Source organism: Meleagris gallopavo, chromosome 2, assembly GCF_000146605.3.
Source record: "Meleagris gallopavo isolate NT-WF06-2002-E0010 breed Aviagen turkey brand Nicholas breeding stock chromosome 2, Turkey_5.1, whole genome shotgun sequence".
Taxonomy (NCBI): Eukaryota; Metazoa; Chordata; class Aves; order Galliformes; family Phasianidae; genus Meleagris; species Meleagris gallopavo.
Window position 1 is genome coordinate 3489479 of NC_015012.2, and position 19405 is coordinate 3508883.

The 19405-nt window shown below is 38.0% G+C and overlaps 1 protein-coding gene across 1 annotated transcript in view; it reads left to right on the forward strand.

Annotated features, from left to right (window-relative positions):
- Window positions 1–330: 330 nt before the first annotated feature.
- Window positions 331–19405, forward strand: part of RALGAPA2 (Ral GTPase activating protein catalytic alpha subunit 2) — a gene marked incomplete at its 5' end in the record, with an annotated part of 113836 nt that continues 94761 nt past the window's right edge. Inside the window, 7 exons of the mRNA XM_019613468.1 lie at window positions 331–463; window positions 1002–1051; window positions 14003–14060; window positions 16787–16830; window positions 17594–17768; window positions 18295–18410; window positions 18701–18839. Of these exons, the coding sequence (XP_019469013.1) occupies window positions 331–463; window positions 1002–1051; window positions 14003–14060; window positions 16787–16830; window positions 17594–17768; window positions 18295–18410; window positions 18701–18839 (715 nt within the window). The remainder of the gene's footprint in view (window positions 464–1001; window positions 1052–14002; window positions 14061–16786; window positions 16831–17593; window positions 17769–18294; window positions 18411–18700; window positions 18840–19405) is intronic.

Sequence of the window (19405 nt, forward strand, 5' to 3'; positions counted from 1 at the left end):
CCCCAATTAGGAGATCTGGTAAATTATTTTGATAACAACAGACAGCTTTCACATTTGTTAGCAAAAAATGTCTCTTGTGGATTAAGACTTGTTATGGAAGTGGTGTTGTGGGTGCATCCTGTCTTTCTTTTTTAAGATGGAAAACAAACCTAAACAACATGCAAACTTTGAAAAACTGAGTAGAAGCATACATTTTTCTATTTCGTTTCTAATGATGGAATCACAATCTATTATAGAACATTTAATGAAATCACTAAAATTGTTTCGCAGTGCACTTCATTCTCCAGCTTGCATAAGAAGTGTTTTCAGGTTTCAGATGTTGTGTAATAACTCCGTTTTTTCTTTTTGCTAGATATCGTGGATGGAAGTGACCTGAAGCAGCTTTTTGAGAACAATTATTCTCAAATTTTTTTTATCTTCTATGAAAACTTCATAACACTGGAAAACAGCCTGAAACAAAAAGGTAAGTGCTAGAGTTTAGCTGGCATCTTAATTTTACGGTATCAGTAGTGATGATCATAGAATCATAGACCATGGGAAATTGCTGCTTGAGATCTGAGACTGACAAGAGTTGTAAATGCATGTTTATGCTTTTAAGCATAATTTCTACACCAAAATTAGCCCTTGTGCATGTAGTTGCACATCCTCTCATCTTGTTTTGAAATATTGATCGCCTTTCCCCTACATTTAAGTATATGTCTGTTCAACTGAAAAATACCAGAAATCCACAGAGCAAACCTGACCATTGAAGAACACTGAGTAGAATAACTGGTTGCTCCAAGATGAACCCAATCACACTGCTTTGCAGGTATGGGTCTCTTAACTATGCTCAAAGAAGAGAGAAAGATACTGAAATTCAGAAACATCCTCCTCTTTTGATACCAGATGAATTAAACCAGGTGCTGCATTGTTGACTTCAATTGAGAAACAGCAGTGTATTTTCTCCATCCATTTTATCACACCGTGTATTATGTCAAATTATGTTGTTTTTTCTCTTGCAGGGAATAAATCACAGAGGGAGGAGCTGGACTCCATTCTCTTTCTTTTTGAAGTGAGTTTTCCTTACTAGGGAACTATTTCTTTCTAATTGTATGCGTTGTTGTCATTGTGTGCTTGCTACCACCTTTACAACGTGAGGTAAAACCAGACATCAGTCAAAATGACAGTAGGTGTCCCTGACTGTAAGAGAGAAAAGGCAGAAAAGAACAAGGGTGTGCATTGCTTTCAGATACAGCAATAATAAAAACAGTTATGCAACAGAAATACCTGGCTTGAAAGAATATCCAGAGTTAGATTTTATCAAAGACAAGTAAACTAATTTAGCTTGCAGAGTAGTCTGAAATGTGGCTCTGGACAGTATCATATTGCTTAAGTACAGTTCTTTTATTAATTGGTACCCTAGAGTGGAAGACAGGTTGGTGAACCAGAAGTAGAGAGGAGGACGTGTGGGAGAAACTTCCTCAAACTTTGAGCCTCGCCAATAAAATTTTAAAGGAAAAATTAAATAAACTTAATTCATTTTTAGATCATAAATACTTTATAGATATAAAAATGTTGCTGCTCAGTTCTAAGAAATCTCAGGGTAAATTTGTATGCCTTACTGTATTTAGTTTTGCTTGTAGCACTTGAATGAGAATACATTCAGAATATAAGTAGTACATTGCTTCTTAATTGTAAATCATTCTGTTTTGCTCTTAACTTTTTCAAGTTAACTGAGCACACTTGATAATGTGGTGGCTCATGATACACAGAAATTTTAATTAACATATCCAATCAAAAAAAAAGCGCAAATAAGAGTACATCAGAACTTCAAGGTGGATTGCTTCTTGGTCAGAAGGTACGGCTCTAAATCTTGAACACAGTAACTACTACATCCTTGCATTGCTTTCTGTAACTTAAGGAACAGCTTGAGTATATTTGTCTGTGTATTTGTCAGGTCGACCGCAAGTAATGTCTGTGAGGATGAAAAAAATCTCTGGTTGCTAAAACTAGAGTTGTCTTTTGAAATACACTAGAAGGAAGTATTTAATACCTTGCTTTCTTTGCTACCCTTGCAACATGTTCTTTGTTAGATTTCTTAGATGTGCTACTTTGACTTCAGCTTTCAAAGTTGGGGTAGTTTTTCAAATTAGTATTCTCTGTTTTTGAACAATAAATTCTGACACCAAGGAAGTTTGATCCAAATTTAGGATTTCAAAGATGATAAGCTCAGAAAACAGGTGACATATAGCTAAGTCTTGTTGTGTTCTGCATGAATTTGGTAACCACATATGCTAATGGTTTGTTTTCAAGAGTACAAAAGGAAATGTATCCTTCTGGATACTGTAAGATATTTAAAATTGTGTCCACACAAGGCAGACTTACCAGACTGGAAGATGCTTCCCATCACTGTAGAAGTATATGTTGTTTCCCAACGTATGATTCTCCCACTAACAAGATGAGGCAGCAAGTGACTAAGGAATGACAGGAATAAGTGAAGAGGAAAGTATCAATACAATTAAATAGTCTTTTTCAGAAAACTTTTTTGATTATATTCAAATTGCAGTCAAAATTCCTTCAAATGTCAAGATCTGTCATCCTGTTTCCTTTTGAAGAGTGAAGACTTAATGTGAACAAATCTAAGCAATTAGGCAAAGGAATCCTGTTGTTCATGTAACACGAGATTTTCCTTTTGGGGTAAAACTGGTTGCTGAAATGCTGAAGCAGTAGTGCAAATGTAATTTTTGTTTAAATTTCATGGCACTTTTTACAGTAAGATTTTTCTTTTCCATTTTACTACAAAAACCCCAAACCTGAAAGCTGTCATTCTTATTACATGATAACAGTAATGTTGAAAAGTAAGAAAATCTTGAAGGAGTCAAGAAGAGCAGCCAGGCATGGGGGAAGAAGAAATGACAAGACAAGGTTCGTTTTCATGTTTCAAGATGAAGCAGAATCTTGACTATGTCTGTATTTCCTCTCCAAGTGAATTGAAAGCTATGTTTTTGAAGAAACAGGATCAAGTCTCTTAAGATGTCCTGTTATTCCCTCTCCTTATCTAAAAAAAGAAAAAAAAGACTTTCGACAGCTTTAATGTAATGTTTTGCTGCTGTAATACATGGGAAGATTAGTTCAAGGCAACACAATGGAAGTTGCTCTGAAAGTAATGCCTCCTATTTATTTCCATGGAGACTACAACAGGTAAAAAGCACGATAACACTTTGATAGAGCACATTCTCTGCTACAAAACACTATTTTTCAGCATAGCCACCACCATTAGCTGTGCATTTTTGCTAGCAATGAACAAGAGCCTACATAGCAGTCCAGAACATGGCTGATCTTTCACATCACTGTTGCCACTTGCTCTTGTTAGAGTTTGTGCTGTTAGTGATTGTAATTCATCAAAATCTTGCTGCAAGGTCTCTCTGCCCTCAAGAGAGTTGACATCTCTTCCCAATTTAGTATCATCTGCAAACTTACTGAGTACGCATCTGAGTCTCGTGTCCAGATTATTTATTGAGACATTGAAGAGAACTGGCCCTAAAATGGAGCCATGTAGAACCCCACTAGTGACTGGCCACCATCCTGAAGCGGTCCCATTTACTGTGACCTTTGAGCCCAACCTGTCAGCCAATTGCTCACTCATCTTCTTAGGTATTTATGGACATTTTGTCCATAAGGATACAATGGGAAACAGTGTTGAAAGCTTTTCCAAAATCCCAAAAGATTATATCTGCTGTCTTCCCTTGCCCATCTCGTTGAGTAACCTTGTAATCAAAGGAAATTAGGTTTGTTAAACTGGGCTTTCCCCTTGTGAACCCTTGCTGGTGGCAGCAATGACTGCATTGTCTTTTAGTTCTTTTTCAATAACTCTCTAGTTCTGTGGATTCTTCTCCATAATTTTACTGGGCTTCTCTTCAGAAGAGAAACTGACAGACCTGCAATTACTAGTGCTGTCTTTCTTGCCCTTCTTGAAAGTCAGGATGTTTACTATCCTCCAGTCAACTCTGGAACTTCTCCAGATTTCCAAGCCCATTTAAAAAAAAATAAATAATTTAGAGAGGTCTCGTGATAACATCAGGGTACTAAAAATACTGGCTGATAGGAATTCTCTTGGGTGCCCATCGACTTATGTAGCCAGCTGGAAGAGCAAATCCCACCCAAGTTCGAGGTTGTCTGGAAATTTATCATTCCTGCAGCTGTGGTCCTCCAGCTCAGGGCTCAGGTGGTCCCAGGACCATCATCAGTGCTGAAAACAGAGGTGAAGAAGGCATTTAGCATCTCTGCTTTGTCTATATCCCTGTTTGTGAGGTGACTAACTTCATCAAGTAACAGACTAGCATTTTCTTTGGTCCTCCTTTTGCTGTTAAATTATATTAAAAACACCCTTTTTGTTGTCCTCTGCAGTACTGGCCAGCTTCAACTCTAACTGAACTTTGGCTGTATTAATTTTCTTCCTACAATTGTAAACAGCATTGCTGTACTCTCATGCCACTCATTTTCCCTTCTGAAGTCTGTATGCTTTACTTTTCCACCTGAGCTCAAGAAGGAGATCCCTGCTCAGGAAAGCTGACCTTCTGCCCCACCTGCACGACTGCTGATGGTTTGGAACTACTTGTTCTTTGCTCTTAAGAGGCAGGATTTAAAAGTGACCAGTGGTGATGGACCCCAGTGCCTTCAAAAGCACATTCTCAGGGGCCTTGCTAACTAGTTGTCTGAGCAGCCTGCAGTTTGCTCAGGTTTATCCAGTGTTCAGGTTTTGCTGACAGTTTTCCTCCTGTCTGAAGATTTTAAACTTCAGTATGTCGTAGTCATTGTGGCCAAGACTGCTACCACGTGCTACTTCACCTATGAGAACCTCTCTACTTATAAAAAAATTATATCTAGGAGGACACCATTTCTAGTTGGTATCTTTTTTTATTTATTTATTCCCAATAAAGTATTGGTAAGAATCTAATGTAGGATTTTGTTCAAGGCAGCATCAAATTACACAAGGTCTTACACATGCCATGCCTGTATGTGTGGCAGGAGAAATTCTTTTGTTCCTCCCTTCTCACCCCCAAGTGAGAATAGGTATCACCTCATTTACTGAGCAGGGCTGTGCATTTTAATTGCATCTCATTAATACACTTACTCTGTGGCCTTGAATAAGTAATTAAATTTCTGTGTCTATGTCATTGAATAGAAAATAGCTAATGCTTACTCACCCAGTTAAAGTGAATAAATATGTATTCCTGTGTCTTGAAAATTTGTGGCTAAAAACCAATTCAGTATGGCTTAAAAATATCAGGAAAACATAATATATGGGGAAAAAAAGAAACACATTTATATATGAACAAAGTACTGCTTTGGTTCTGATTGAAGAGAATGGTATTTTAGCCCGGTGAGGAAACGAAAAAGAAATCATTCCAGATTGGTATGAAATTTGAAGCGATCTGCTTCACGGTGTTAATGTGCTAGAAGTAACTTTGCAATCCATTTATGCCTCTGACACTTAATAACTTAATGCTTTTTAGGAGAACAGCTTTTTCTAGGGCCTTTTAATGCACAGATCAAGAATATGTCAGTCAGAATACAGGACAAGAAGAGTGTAAATGCCAGGTAATTAAACATTCATATTGTCAGCCATAGGAAACAAAACTAATTGATTGTTAAGCTTACCCCATTTAATCTGTTGTCAGCATGAACCAGAGGTTTCCTAGAGTTTTCTTCTAATTAGCTAAGTAGGTAATTAGGATTGAGAAATCCTGAATCCAGGTGGTGGGGGTTAGCTTTTTGTAGAGTCAATAAAAATATTTATGAAATAATTTGACTTATGCCTTTTTCTGGTATAGTTTGGTGGCTGTTTTGCTGCTGTTCTTGAGTGACACCTAGTGTGTATGTTAAGCAGAAGTGCCATCTGTTTCCACAAATGCTCTGAAAACTAAGTTCACTCTGTAGTTTAATGAAATCTTAATTTTACACATCACCTATGTAGTTAGGGCTCTTCATGGTACAATAAGCAACATATTAATCAAAGAAGACATAATAATCGAAAAGGAGTAATATTAACAATAATTTTAGTTAATTTAAAAGTGCTTTTGCAGTTACAGTTTTCTGTGGTATCAGATACCAATTCCTGTGACGCTGACCCTTTTGCATCTGTGGCAAAATAGGAGCATGCTATTGGTTTTGATACACTACATAGGTAATTTATTTCCATTCTCTATAATTATACTTCATTAAGAACAGCCACATCTCGTGCTGGTGCAGTCAGCACTGATTCAGTGTGCTCACTGGAAGAAATATTTTATCCTTAGTTTTGTGACTTCTCCTTCTAAAGCAGTAAAGCAGGTCACTTGATCAGAGTAGCCACTGTTGAAGTTTTTCATACGCTGCCTATGTCTGGTTTGAAGTATCCAAAATATGCACACAGCAGGTGGATTTAAATGTTAAGTGGATGTAAAACGTAAGAAATGTGCTAATAGCTTCTGCAGTATGCCTATCTGTAATACTGTACACCTGTATTCATGTCTGCTTTGGCTTTCGTACAAGAGAAAGCATTTTTCTGGAGATTATAGTCATAGAATCTTAGAATGGCTTGTGCTGGAAGGAATCTTAAAGATCATCCAGTTCCAACCCTGTGCTGTGAGCTGGCTGCCCCCCACCAGCTCAGGCTGCCCAGGTCCCATCCAACCTGGCCTTGGTCACCTCCGTGGATGGGGCACCCACAGCTCTCTGGGCATCTGTTCTGCTCATGAAGAGGCAAAATCACTTCTGATAGGTTCTGGGCAGTACCAAAGAAAGTGTTTGTAGGTAGACCAATAGTCATATACAGAAGGAAGAGTCAAACTCGCCCAACTGGTGAAGGGGCTCTCTGGCTGTGCAGCACTCCTCAAGAAGCTGCCTAGTTCTAAGAGATGCTCTCCCTTCAGTGGCCTTTTTGGTCATGTGGGCACACAGCTGGTAACATTCAGTTGGCTGTCAGCTAACAGCCCCACAGCCTTTACCTCCATGCAGCCAAAGCTGTTGTTATGCATGGGATAGTTGTGACCAAAGTGCAGGACCCGACACTTGGTCTTGTTGAGCTTTATCCCATTGGCTTCTGCCCACCGATACAGGCTGTCCAGATCCCTCCATAGGGCCTTCCTATTCTCAGGCAGATCAACACTTCCCTTCTACTTGATGTTGTCTGCACTCAGTCCTCTTGTCCAGTTCATCAATAAAGATATTAAACGGGGCTGGTCCTTGTAACAGACCAGGTGGAGCAGCAGGTCTGTAACAGTTTCCATCTGAACTGTGGGGGGTTTATTCTGCTACCCATCCCTGTCTTCCAGCTCAGGGGTCTGAAAGCCTTGAGGATAACTGGCCTAAGTGTTAAAGACAGGTGTAAAGAAGGCATGGAGAGTGTCAACCTCTTCTTTGTCCTCAGCACCAACATTCCCTGTGTCCCCTAAGAGCGGGAGATTCTCCTTGGCCTTCCTCTTACTGTTAATATATTGTAAAAGCATTTCTTATTATCCTTGACAATGCTAGCCAGATGAAGTTCTTGCTGGGCTTTTGCCTTTCTAATTTTCCTTCTGTATACCTTAGTGCCATCCTTATATTCTATGGAATTGCCTGATACTTCTTCCAAAGATTGTAACTTTTTTTCCTGGAGTCTCAGCAAAAGTTTCCTGTTCAGCTACACTGGTCTTTTCCCCACTGATTTGTCTTACAGCACAGAGATACAGCCTGCTCCTGCACCTTTAAGATTTCCTTCTTGGGAGATTCCAGCCTTCCTGGACCACTTTGCCCTTCGTGACCGACTCCCAAGGGATTCTCTCTCTCAGTGAACATTCTAAACAGTCTGAAGTCTGGAAGTCTGTAGTGCTGGGGTTCCCAGACCTGGATGCAGTACTCCAGGTGGGCCTCATAAGAAGAGAGGGGGAAAATCACCTCCCTCTCCCTGCTGCCACCCCTCTTTTGATGCAGATTGGGACGCTGTTGGCTCTCTGGGCTGTAAGCCTGTTCATCCGCCAGAACCCTCGAATCAGTTAACTGAGCTTGCCCATACTTCGGGCTGATTATTTTATTACTGTAGCTGCTGGTTATAATACAGCGTTGTTGTCAGAAACATATCTCAGTATAAACTGCAAGTGGCCACATACTCAGAAGATTAAGATGTGGATTGGTCTGCTGTCGGAATCTGAATGTAATGATTGCAGAAGCAGCTGTATAGCCTAAATTTATTACTGCAGATGTGCACGAGTTACTTGTTCCACAAAGGCTGATGATAATTCAGCATAGGTTTATAATTGACTGTAGTCTGTTAGCAGCCCTTTTGAAAAGTAGATTACAGACAATATGCAGTAAATACACTGCATCTGTCAGAGGAACACCTGCTGCAATGGTGGAGGCCCAGTAGATATCACAACCACAGCTGAGGAATAAACCCTTCTTTTTTAGCAGTCTAGTAATGCAGTCAAATCAGCTAAAAAAATATGTAACTTTGCTTCCTTCTAGACTAAGAGTGCTATGATTATACTAAGTATTGCACTCTGTGGTTGCACTGTAGGTCTACTTTAAATGGATTATTGCATGAATTAGCAGTACTGCTTAAGCACCTTAAAACAAAATGGGATTTTTCACAGCTTAGTCTCATAAAAACCTGCATCAGTGACATGTGCAGTAGTTTTTCATTCATAGCTTTTTTTTTTTGGAAGGTTTTAGAGCTGTGTTGTTAATTTTATGGGTGTACAAAAATATGTTTTTCTGATATCTCTAACATTTCCTTAGGGTGCTTTGCTTGTTTTAGGATGTTGCTCCTAATGTCTTGCTACGTTTTGGTTGAAATAAAAAAGTGATTAAAATTGAATTCTGCAGAATTAAATTATGTAGTGAAGCTGGACAATATAAAAAGTTATTGTAAAATTATGCACAAGGGATAATTATTATTGAGTTCTTATTCCAGTTGGGCACTGGTTTCTAATTTCTTGGGGTTATCCTTTTTCTGTAACTTTATTTTTACTATTTAGATTTTCTTCATATCTGTACAGGTAAGTGGCTTAATTTCCATCCCTGTAGATTGTGTTACCATTGAGAGTTTCAGCTTTAGATCCAAGTTTTAGGTTCTGTTCCAGCTTTTTACTTGGTTCTCTTACTTACTGTGGTGACAACATTCACTGTTTAAAGCTGCCTGTCACAGTCTTGGTTGGCTGATTCTCAAGCTCTGTAGATTAAGAAAGGTTTATTTTTTTTTATAACAATAAAACTGCTCCTTTCTAACAGATAGAAAATAGCTTTCTGAACAATCTTCAGTTTATTCTGCTGTAATTATGATTGATTCATCTATTATTGTAATAACATTAATGTTATTCTTCTAGCATTCCGTTTTAAATCGTGAACGTACATGGTGTATATTTGGGAGATCTTTTTGTATAGTGTTATGCCTGGGGAAGAATATGTGTCTTGCTTGCTTTGGGCAGATATTTTTCACACTATAAATAATTTATGAATACAGAAAATAGGGTCTCCCTTTATGGAGATAGAACTGCTGCAGGCATACTAACTTCACTGAGCTCTTGGCCTGACCTAAATCAGTGAATAACAGCAGAAAAAATTCAAAATTACGGCAGATTTTAATAGTTGAACCTTCTGAAGCTGCTGTACAGATAACACCAAACAGTCTTAAACATAAAGACATAGGAGAGCTGTTCTACATTTGATATGGATTAAAGTAGGTACACCTGCCAGCGGACTAATAGGAACTCCTCATTATGTACAGGCTGTATCAGGAAAGCTATTTTTTTTTTTCCTCAGAATCCATTCCCCTGGAATAAACATTATTCTGAACTTGTCATTGACATCACCTCTGAGAGCACATTCAATCAGCAAGAACACATTTGATTTTGTTGCTGGTTAATAAGATGCTCTGCATAGTGTGTTGCAGAGCAGCAATGCTTATCATCTCACTTTTGTGCAAGTGAAGCTGGAAAACATCAGGGCGTAGGGATCTTTGGTGTAAGATTTGGTACAGCCTTGGCTTTCTCTGCATTCTCCTTCAGGGCAGTGTGGCACACTGCAATAGATGCAGGGCTACCAATCACGATATTACTCAGCTAAGCTGGCAAAAATAAAAGCCTTTTTAAAAAAAATTGCAGTTTTAGTATAGTCAGGAGGAATCTGTTTAAATACAAACCTCGGTGTTTTTTATTGTTCTTTGTTAAAATGAAGAGAGAGATCTTGCAAGCGTCCTGTGTAAACTAAGATTTAAACTTAACATTATTCCTAGTCATGCAGGAAGTCGGGAAGAAAAAGAACTATGGATAATCAGTTAAAAGAACTGACAGATACCCTGATGTGTTGATCAGTAGTAATACCTAATTTCTATTTCAAGTGTGCTATAATGGATTACCATATAGATGCAGCAAAGCACTAAGCATTAAATAGATCTATGTGTTTTCTGAAAAAGCAATATTATTTCACACTGTGGGGTTTCTTAAAATATTTCTTATTAGTGTACTGAGAAACTACAAGCAAGATGTCAATAGCCAGTTTGGATTCACAGCGGTGTTGCTAAAAGTCTAGGCTGGAGTGCAAGGAACTATCATTTGTTTTATAGAAATGGCAATATGAGTTTTTGAGAACCCTGGGGGTTGGGAGAGTGAAGAATATATTCTTGGAAATAGCAAGTTGAAAGGACAACGACCCGTGCACGTGCATGACAGAATATTATGTCATGCTGTAGCGCTCTCCTTGTCTTGTGGCTAATGCACATATGTGAAAATTACCAATCAAAAGAGTGTTCTAGTCTTAACTTTGAATTTGCCGAAGTTTTCATTTAGTGGAATAGACCTTTAAACATGCTAATGCATATTTGCACTGCAGGAGCAAATGTGCCCTCTGAATTTAGATGAATTCTGTTCATTTCAGTCTTCTGCAAAGCTCTGATATCTTCCAAAATCACTGCGATGTTAGTAACCTAATTTGATTTTTAAAATGACTTCACCTTAGTGTTGGGTCATCCTGGGCAGATGATTAAATGCATCTTTGCATTTTTCCAAAATGAACACATATTTTTTTCCTGGTTTTGAGATGCTGAAACGGAGAAAGGTGTGAGAAACAACTGAAGTGTCCCAATTTTTGCTGTGTCAGGAGTTTTTTGGGGGGTACTGAAGCTTTCCCTAGGCAGGAACTTCAGTCCTCTTATTATTTTTTTCAAACTTTAAATTGTTTTGATTCAGTCACCTGACAGAGATGCTTTTATTTTGCATTTTATTCTTATTTATTTATTATAGCTGCTTTTTTTTTGAAACCATAGGCATGTTCTTTCCTTCTTCCTCTGTCCTCCCATCACTATGCAGTTAAAAGTATCATCTAGCTTTTCCTAGTAGTTGTCAGACTCTGCCACAGTATTTTTGTGCCAAAATTGCTTTGAACAGGGCTTAAAATCAGCTCAGATGCCAGAGTTATTCTTTCTCAAAATAGATCTGAATTTTGCATCTTCGACACATTGTCAGCTTATGCAGCTTACACCTTATTATAGTTAACTTTCTAGAAATGAATTTCACTCCAAGTTTGAGTGAAATTTTGCAAGATGCCAGATGCTCGTGTATTGCATGCTGTCATGCCTCTGGTCTTTCCCAAGTAACATTTAATTGTCGAGCTGTTAAATCTGCAGCTTGAAGAGAGGGCATGGTGAGACCTTGCCCGCCTCAGTGTGCTGTTGTGTTCAGGCAGCACCACCAGAGGTGCTTCTTTGGTTCAGTTCTCGATCACTTGGGATGTTCAAACTGGAAAAATGACTCTAAGAACATTGTTAAAGCTATTGGGAAATGGGTTTTGTTTCTTTTTGCAGCTAAGGAAAACGTTTGTACGTCATCAGGTAATTTCAACAAGTCTTTCCTAATAACAAATGAGTACGGCATGCCTGGTGTTCAAATGTATTTCAGATTTATTCAGTGAAATGGATGTATTTTCCAGGTGTATTTTTTTATTTATACAGAAATGCTTCATTCTTGAGAAATTTAATCAAATTGGTTCCCCGTAGTTAGTGTTCTGAAACAAATGAGAGAGAATTTCTATCTGAGGACAAGCTGAAGGTATCTTGCTTAGGGCGGCCTTTGTTGCTGTGATGATTGCTGTACTTCTTTTACTGGTCTAAAAAAATAGAAATAAAGTGCATTTATTTATTTGTTTCTGAGATAAATGTGAAGGCACGTGAAGGCTTCTCCCTGGGGGGTATTGTGGAATTCAGAGAGGCTTTGGTTGCCCCTCTCTAGGAGAGTTTTCCCCTGTGGCCTGATGGAGGAGCTCTGGGGATAGCGCTGAAAAAGAGCCGGCGAGGACATGAGAGGGATGTGCCTGATTTATTTATCTATTCACTTTTAGAAATGCCAAATACTATTTGGGGAGCATGTGCTGTGGATGTAAAGGAAGAGCAGTCTGTCTGTATGACCCGAGGTCTGGTTCCCTAAGTCTGTGAACTTGTCATGACTTCCATCTTCTGCCATGGGGAAGGGAATGCTCCGTCTTCTAAAGATTGTGACTTTCAGTGTTGTATACAGTTGCTGCAGCACTTTGTTGTGAAAAATAAAAATTGTCATAATCCATCTCTCAAGCATAGTGTTTTTAACAGCAGTAATGATTCGTGTGTAGGCCGTCTCTGAAGGATGGCCTAAAACACAAATTGTTGCTTTCTTGGCTGTGACGCTTTATTTCTTGTGAGCTTTTATGTGCAAAAGACCAGCAAATGGGTCACCACTGCTTAAATTACTTGTCATTCATTCTGCATCCTGCATGTGGTTTTTCTGAAGACTTGATGGCATTTCGTTATGCAGAAATTTTTTCTGGTGATTTTATTTGATGATTAAACCTCGACTGCTAGTCATGTGTGGGATTGTTCAGTTTTATTTCCTAAAGAAGGTGTCAAAACTATTCCCCATTTAGATGTAACTTCTAAATTTCATATCCTAGTAACTGAAAAGTTGTAAGTTCTAGACATTTTTTCTCTGAAATCTGTACGCAAACGTGTGTTCTCTTGCCTTTTTGGGAAGCTGAGCATCAGTAAGTTAGCTGTCCTCTACTAATACTAAACCTATTTGCCAAATCCTAGTTTATTATGCTAACATATATATGTTTAAGTGTCTTGAAACTTGATTTAAACACTATTTAAAAGCCACGTTTACCAAAATTAGACTCCTGGATAGGTTGGATTTATCCAAATTATTTAATAACATTACCATCCAGTAAGCTGACAAAAAATGTTTGGTAACCCCAACTGTTCTGTGCAACTAATATTATAGGACTCCGTTCAGGAAAGCGCTTAAGCATATGCTTAAATTGCTTTGCTTTGTGGATGCTCTGTTGAATAACAAAACTGAGGGGAAATGGGCTTGACCAAACCTCTTTCTTTGTTTGATCTGCCTCTGTTAGCATCAGTCAGAGGAAGATCGCCGTGTATTATTCCACATAAGTGCTTTATTAACTGCGTGTGCTATGAATTAAATTAGGCTAGCTTTGTGTAATTTGGCTCGGTTTCACTCAGCGGCTGAAAACACAGGTAAATCATCTCACGGTAAAAATAACTGCCCTGCTGCTCATCTCTGCCTTAGCTGGGAGATAGACCCCATTAGCTGATGAAAAGGCAGACCTAAGCCACCCAATCTCAAAATCTGGACTGTATCAATCTAACAGTAGTTATTACCAGACACTTCAGAAAAATGTAACCCAAAGTGAGCCTCTTAGAAGGAAATTCAATCTGTAACGTCTTCATTAGAAATCAGTTTATATTCTGAAATGCTAGGGCATTCCAGGAGAGGGGGAAGGGGAAAGAGGTTTGTGTCAGTGTTATGGCATTTATTTAGAATCATTCCAAGCATCTTCCTATGTAGCAAGGGAGTAAGTAATGGTGAAGAGTTCTAATTATTATAGCTATCTTCTGTTGTGTTTTCCCTCCCTATGTATAACCATTTCATTTATGTTTTGTGTATCAGTTTATCTGTATCCTCTGAATAAGCCAGTTTATTATGGAAAATTTGACTATTAGTTTTCTTTCCTGCAGAAAATATTGCAACTACTACCTGAGAGGATTTTTTATCGATGGCATTTTCGCAGTATAGGTAAGAAGGAATGGTTTAAAAATGTTCTAGTAAAAATAAAATCTGTGTTTTCTGTAATCACTTCCCTGGTTCTACAGGTCCTTTAAACCACTGAATGACATAGTTTTGCCCAACACACAGATGGTACTTATATGTGAGATTTGCATCTGAAAATTCTTGGAACATCTGGAAAATCTTTTTACCTGTCAAAATAGCTCTGTGTGTTTTTGTTCTGTGTGGTTTTGATTGCTTGCTTCACTTGTATTTTTGCATGAAAGCTCCTGGAATTTTTGTATTCTTGGATTTACTGTGATCCTCTTTTTGTCTCTTTCATAGCTTTTAGAGCATGAAAATGGTGAGGGATCTAAACCAGCACACCTTTTCCTAATTGGGTGAATTAGGAAAATGGGTGAATTAAGAAATGGAGGCCCATTTGCATTCACAGACTAAGTCCAAAAATTAAGATTGAGAAGGGTTGTGAAATCTGTGTTTGATCTCTTGCAAATTTGCACTGTGAAGTCTTTCACAGATGATCACATACAAGATGCTCATGCAAATTTGTTGTAATAAAAATTGCTCTTTGCCTAGATATAGATGCCATTGAACTTGGTCTCCTTTTGGAAATATATTCTGATACGTTTCTGCTTTCCATTGGTGACTGTTGTGCAGTTAAGCACAAGTTACACTAAATGCAAACCATTGGGCTGCTATATCACATAAGTGCTTAATTTCTTCTGTGGTAATCCTGTGACATTATTCTCTGTACATTTTAATTCATTAATACTTGTGAAGCACTCGGTTACCACAATCCGTGAGAATTAAAAGAGGAATTTCTGTTTCAGAGTTGGAATAGTGAAACAAAGAAATAAACGACAAAAATTTAAACTTTTTTAATAACTTTGAGTGGCCCACAGTCTTGTTGGCCTGTGTATGTGGAATTCTGAATACACAGCACTTCTGTAAGTTTGGCCCCAGCTGTCTTTCATGGATCCTTCATTCAGTGGAGGATTTGCCAAGCCAATTGACACTGGCCATTTCAGGAGCAAGAACCTGTGGATGGCATTTGTTTGGTCAAACCAAGAGGCTCTCCATTCTTTATCTGCACTCCATGACATTTGCAATACATACGCTGGCTTCTGGAGCAAGGGGAGAATAGGAGGAGCACAGGAAAGGAGCTGGTAAAGCTCAGCCTTTTTTTCCTTAGCTTTCTTTCCATTCTGTCCGCAAGCAGGTATTTTGCAGAAGTCTTCATAAGCGTAGAACTGAACATTGCCTTCCAACACATGCCTAAAAAGAAAATAATAGGGTTTGATAATAGACACTTAGGGGGCTTGGCTTAAAACTTGATATTCTTCTGCTAGTTGTTCACCTTAAAGCATTCAGATAATAAGTGTCTAATGGTTTGAGTCACTCTTGAATATTGGATTACTGAACTTTTATTGATGAGTTTTTCAGTAGATAGTATAGGGATTTCAGATAATATCTTCAAATCAGGTTCTAAAAATGCTATATGAGAAAATTGTTCAGCTGTCTTTATTTTCGAATAAGTTAACTTTCTAATTATTTAAATATTTCCTTTGACCATCCTTTGTGATCATATGCAGGAGACAAAGAAAACTTTATTGTCCTCATTTGACCAGACTGAATAAATTACAGTCAAGTGAGAGGAAAATACTTGTATTTTGATAGTCCAAACAACTTGCAGTCCACTGAACTAAGCATCTTTGATTCATTAACAACTGTGAAAATTCTACTTCTGAATGCTTCCAAGGTGATCACAATATTTTCTTTTGCTGTTTGTTGAGGTAAATTGGACAGTTTATGCTGCTTTGGGAGGGGAGCAATGGGATGTATTTCTTCGTTGTTGTTCTTTTTTGTTGGGTTGGTTGGCTTGGTTTGTTTTCCAACACCATTTCATCAGCTGTAATGTTTTTGTCCCAACAATGTATTTGCTGTTGCAAAAGAAATAATGAGTGGAAGGTGAAGGTCAAGGAAAGGGCTGTTGTCACATTTCCAGTTAGCACTGAGAAAACTAGAAGGAGATGTCTGCTTCACCACTTTACTTCCATTTCATCTCAGTGAGTCCAGAGAAATTTGCTTTTAGGCAGTTGCTTTAGAGCTAATGTATTTACGTTCTTGCTCCCTTTGAACAGTTGTATTTGGATAAATTTATAGCTGTGTTTGATAAACGAGCTACGAAATTTGGCTGCAGTTATTTGAAGTGCACCTCATACTTTGCTTTTTGCTTGATGTTTGTGTGTATCTGCTAATATGCAGTTGTTACGTATGTTAATAACTTCCATCTAAAATTTTGAAATGGAGAGATCTCAAAGGCTCACCTTTAAGTAAGGCTGTAATTCTCAAAGCCAGGTGAAATAACTGAGTTGTAAGTTCTTTTATTTTGTGAGGAATTTGACTAGAAACATTTTTAGCTGAAGAATTTGGTATGTAAGATCACTCTAATTTTAAGCCAGGCATTTGGAACAAGCAGTTGGCCTCTTGTTTTTAAACATGAATCAAAATATTTTGCAATTTCAGTAGCTGTTTGGTTGTTTGGTTTTTTTTTTCTTAAATAGACATGAGTATCATGTCTATCATTTTGCTTTTTATCCCCCAGAAATTTTCATCTTTTTTGAAGACCAGTGTAGTGACAGCACAGGAATAGCATCAAAGTAGCCTTTTCTGTAGTGTTTTTTTAAAAAGCATCTTAACATCTGATATATGCCTGTTTCATCTTCCTAATCCAGGGTCGATTTTGAAGAAACTTTTGCACACTGGAAACTCTCTCAAGGTATCTCTCTTCTATGATGTACTCTGATTTCTTTTTCATTTAATTTGTATGAAGCAAATTATTTTACAGATTTTCAGAATCAACATTTTTTCAGATCACTGGGCTTTTCCACTCACCTTTTAATTACAGGCTTTAAGATTGGAACTGTAGGCTATTTTAAAATTCATATTCCTCAGTTGTGCTGCTCTAATGACCTTTGTAAATCTAGCTAGAGAAGCTAGCAATGTATTTGCTTAATACTTCATTTATTCAGAACTCTCTGGCATGAAGTACATTATATCACATGTATAGGTTTCTTGGTTTCGCTAAATAGTTTTAAATCCATTTCTCTTACTCCAAAAAATGGCTAAAATCAAATTGTTAATGAGAAAGAAGAAGGTGAACTTACAGAATACTCTGCCTTGGTGGTTTTGTTGCATCCCGGTTTTCTTGGGGATCTTCTGGTCCTGCTCACATTGAGGACAGCAGCTTGCCTTAACGTGCATGGAGCTGGCATTCTGTAATTGGCAGGACAGAAGCAGGTCAGCTCCTTGTCCTCCAATGGAGGTTGGGGCCATCATACACACAGTTTTGGTACAGCTCACTCTCACCCTTCTCTGCTCTGGTTAACTTAGCAGTAGGATTACTTATGCTATGACCAAAAGACTTACTAGCACAGAATTGGAATCAATGTATTGTCATACACTTTCTTAACTATTCAACTACATTACTGTACTTTAAAATTTGTCTTCATATTTTTTACTGCAAAATCATCCCCTTGTAGATAAGATGTGAAGGAATCCGACTGTTTCTTCTCTGGCTTCAAGCACTTCAGACTAACTGTACAGAAGAGCAGATATTAATATTTGCATGCCTGGTGCCTGGGTTTCCACCCGTTTTGTCCTCACGAGGTCCCTGTACACTAGATAACGTCATTAGTCCTCCTAATTCACCAGATGGTGAGTAAACACAATTTCTGTGCTGCATGTTTCACCTTCTCCCTTTCCCGAAGTCACTGTGAACCTGAAAGGCAGCTTGCAGGGACAGTGCTGTGTGATTGGTACTGTTTGTAGCTCAGAGGTGGCCTGCAATTGTCAAGCTATTGACATTTTTTTGCAGTGTTATGGCCTTCAGGTTTTGTCATTCTGAGTTAAGAACAATTTTGTTGTTATTTTTTTATATCGAGGTGAAGCCATATGAACACCTTACTGCAAAGTAAGTTACTGTGTAGATTTACAGCTTATTTGTTAACCTGCAGCAACTGCTTGTGTTAATCCTTCCAGACTGCACTAAAACAAAGGTTGGTCCTGTCCTCAGATGTCTGTGAAGGTGTATGGGAAAACACAGGAAGTCCAAACAGTTTTGGCTTTGTGCATCTTAGTAGCACATTAGTAATTATTAATAAATTGATCTTTTTATAGAGAATATTATTTATTTCAGTATCTTCAGGTTTTCTATGTTTAAAGCATTTTCTCTTTATTCTAGCTAAGATTTTTCCAGAAGAAATTACCCCACTTTTGCCAGCTGTCTCTGGAGAGAAAATTGCTGAAGACCAAACCTGCTATTTTCTTCAATTACTATTAAAATATATGGTAATTCAGGTGCGGAGGAGATGCATGTTTTTAACTATTCATGTTGGGAGGGTTGTGTTCTAACGAGCTTTGTTTCTCTGATTTGCTAAAGTCCTTCAAGGTAGTATTTCGTGTTGTGCTTTTTAAAAAAGTAAATAAATTTGGGGCTGTTGTTTTTTCATCTCTCGTGTTAAAGTGCAGTTGTTCATCTTTCTCATTAAGTAGAGCAACGTTTTGTCATCACAGGGAATGACTATCAGTATAAAACTTGATCTTCAAGCTTTTTGTTTCTTCTTTTCTTTTTTAATTCTGTGGCAAAGGCTGCAAGCTTGGAGTGGAAGAATAAGGAGAACCAAGACACTGGTTTTAAGTTTCTCTTTACCTTGTTCAGAAAATACTACCTTCCACACTTGTTTCCATCTTTTACAAAACTAACTAACCTCTACAAACCTGTTCTAGGTAAGTAGCAAGTTTTATCTTTTAAGTTAAAAAAAAAAAAAGTCCTTTCTTCCTTAAACAGAAAAAATAAGCATCAAAAGTCAAATAAAAGAAAACAGAGTTGTAGCTGTGAAATAAACAAGCTGAGTTTGTGTTGCTGGAAGCATCTATAGGAAGCACTTCTCTGGAATTAAAAGCATGTTATTTCTGTAATGCTCACATTTTCCTTAGACTTTCTCCTAATATTCTACTGAATTATGTATTAGAAGCAATAGGAGCAGTGTTGTCAACCATCAGGTGATACAGCCTCTTCTTTGTCACTCCTCTCTTCCTTCCTCTGACTTCCAACTCCTGTCTTTGCAATTTGCTCTTAGTGTCTGAATTCACCTCAGTGCCATTTCAGTCACGTTCACAACTGGAGCACAGTTCTTCCCTGCATTTCAGCTGTGCACAAGTGATTTTTTCCCCTCCAAATCTAAGCATCTGTGTTAATTGTGACCCAACCTATCTCTGTTTGGCATTCTTCCACTTTCTTCCCTTGTGTGTTCTCTCTTTTATTTCAGCTTGTGCGCTGCTCTTTGCACCTG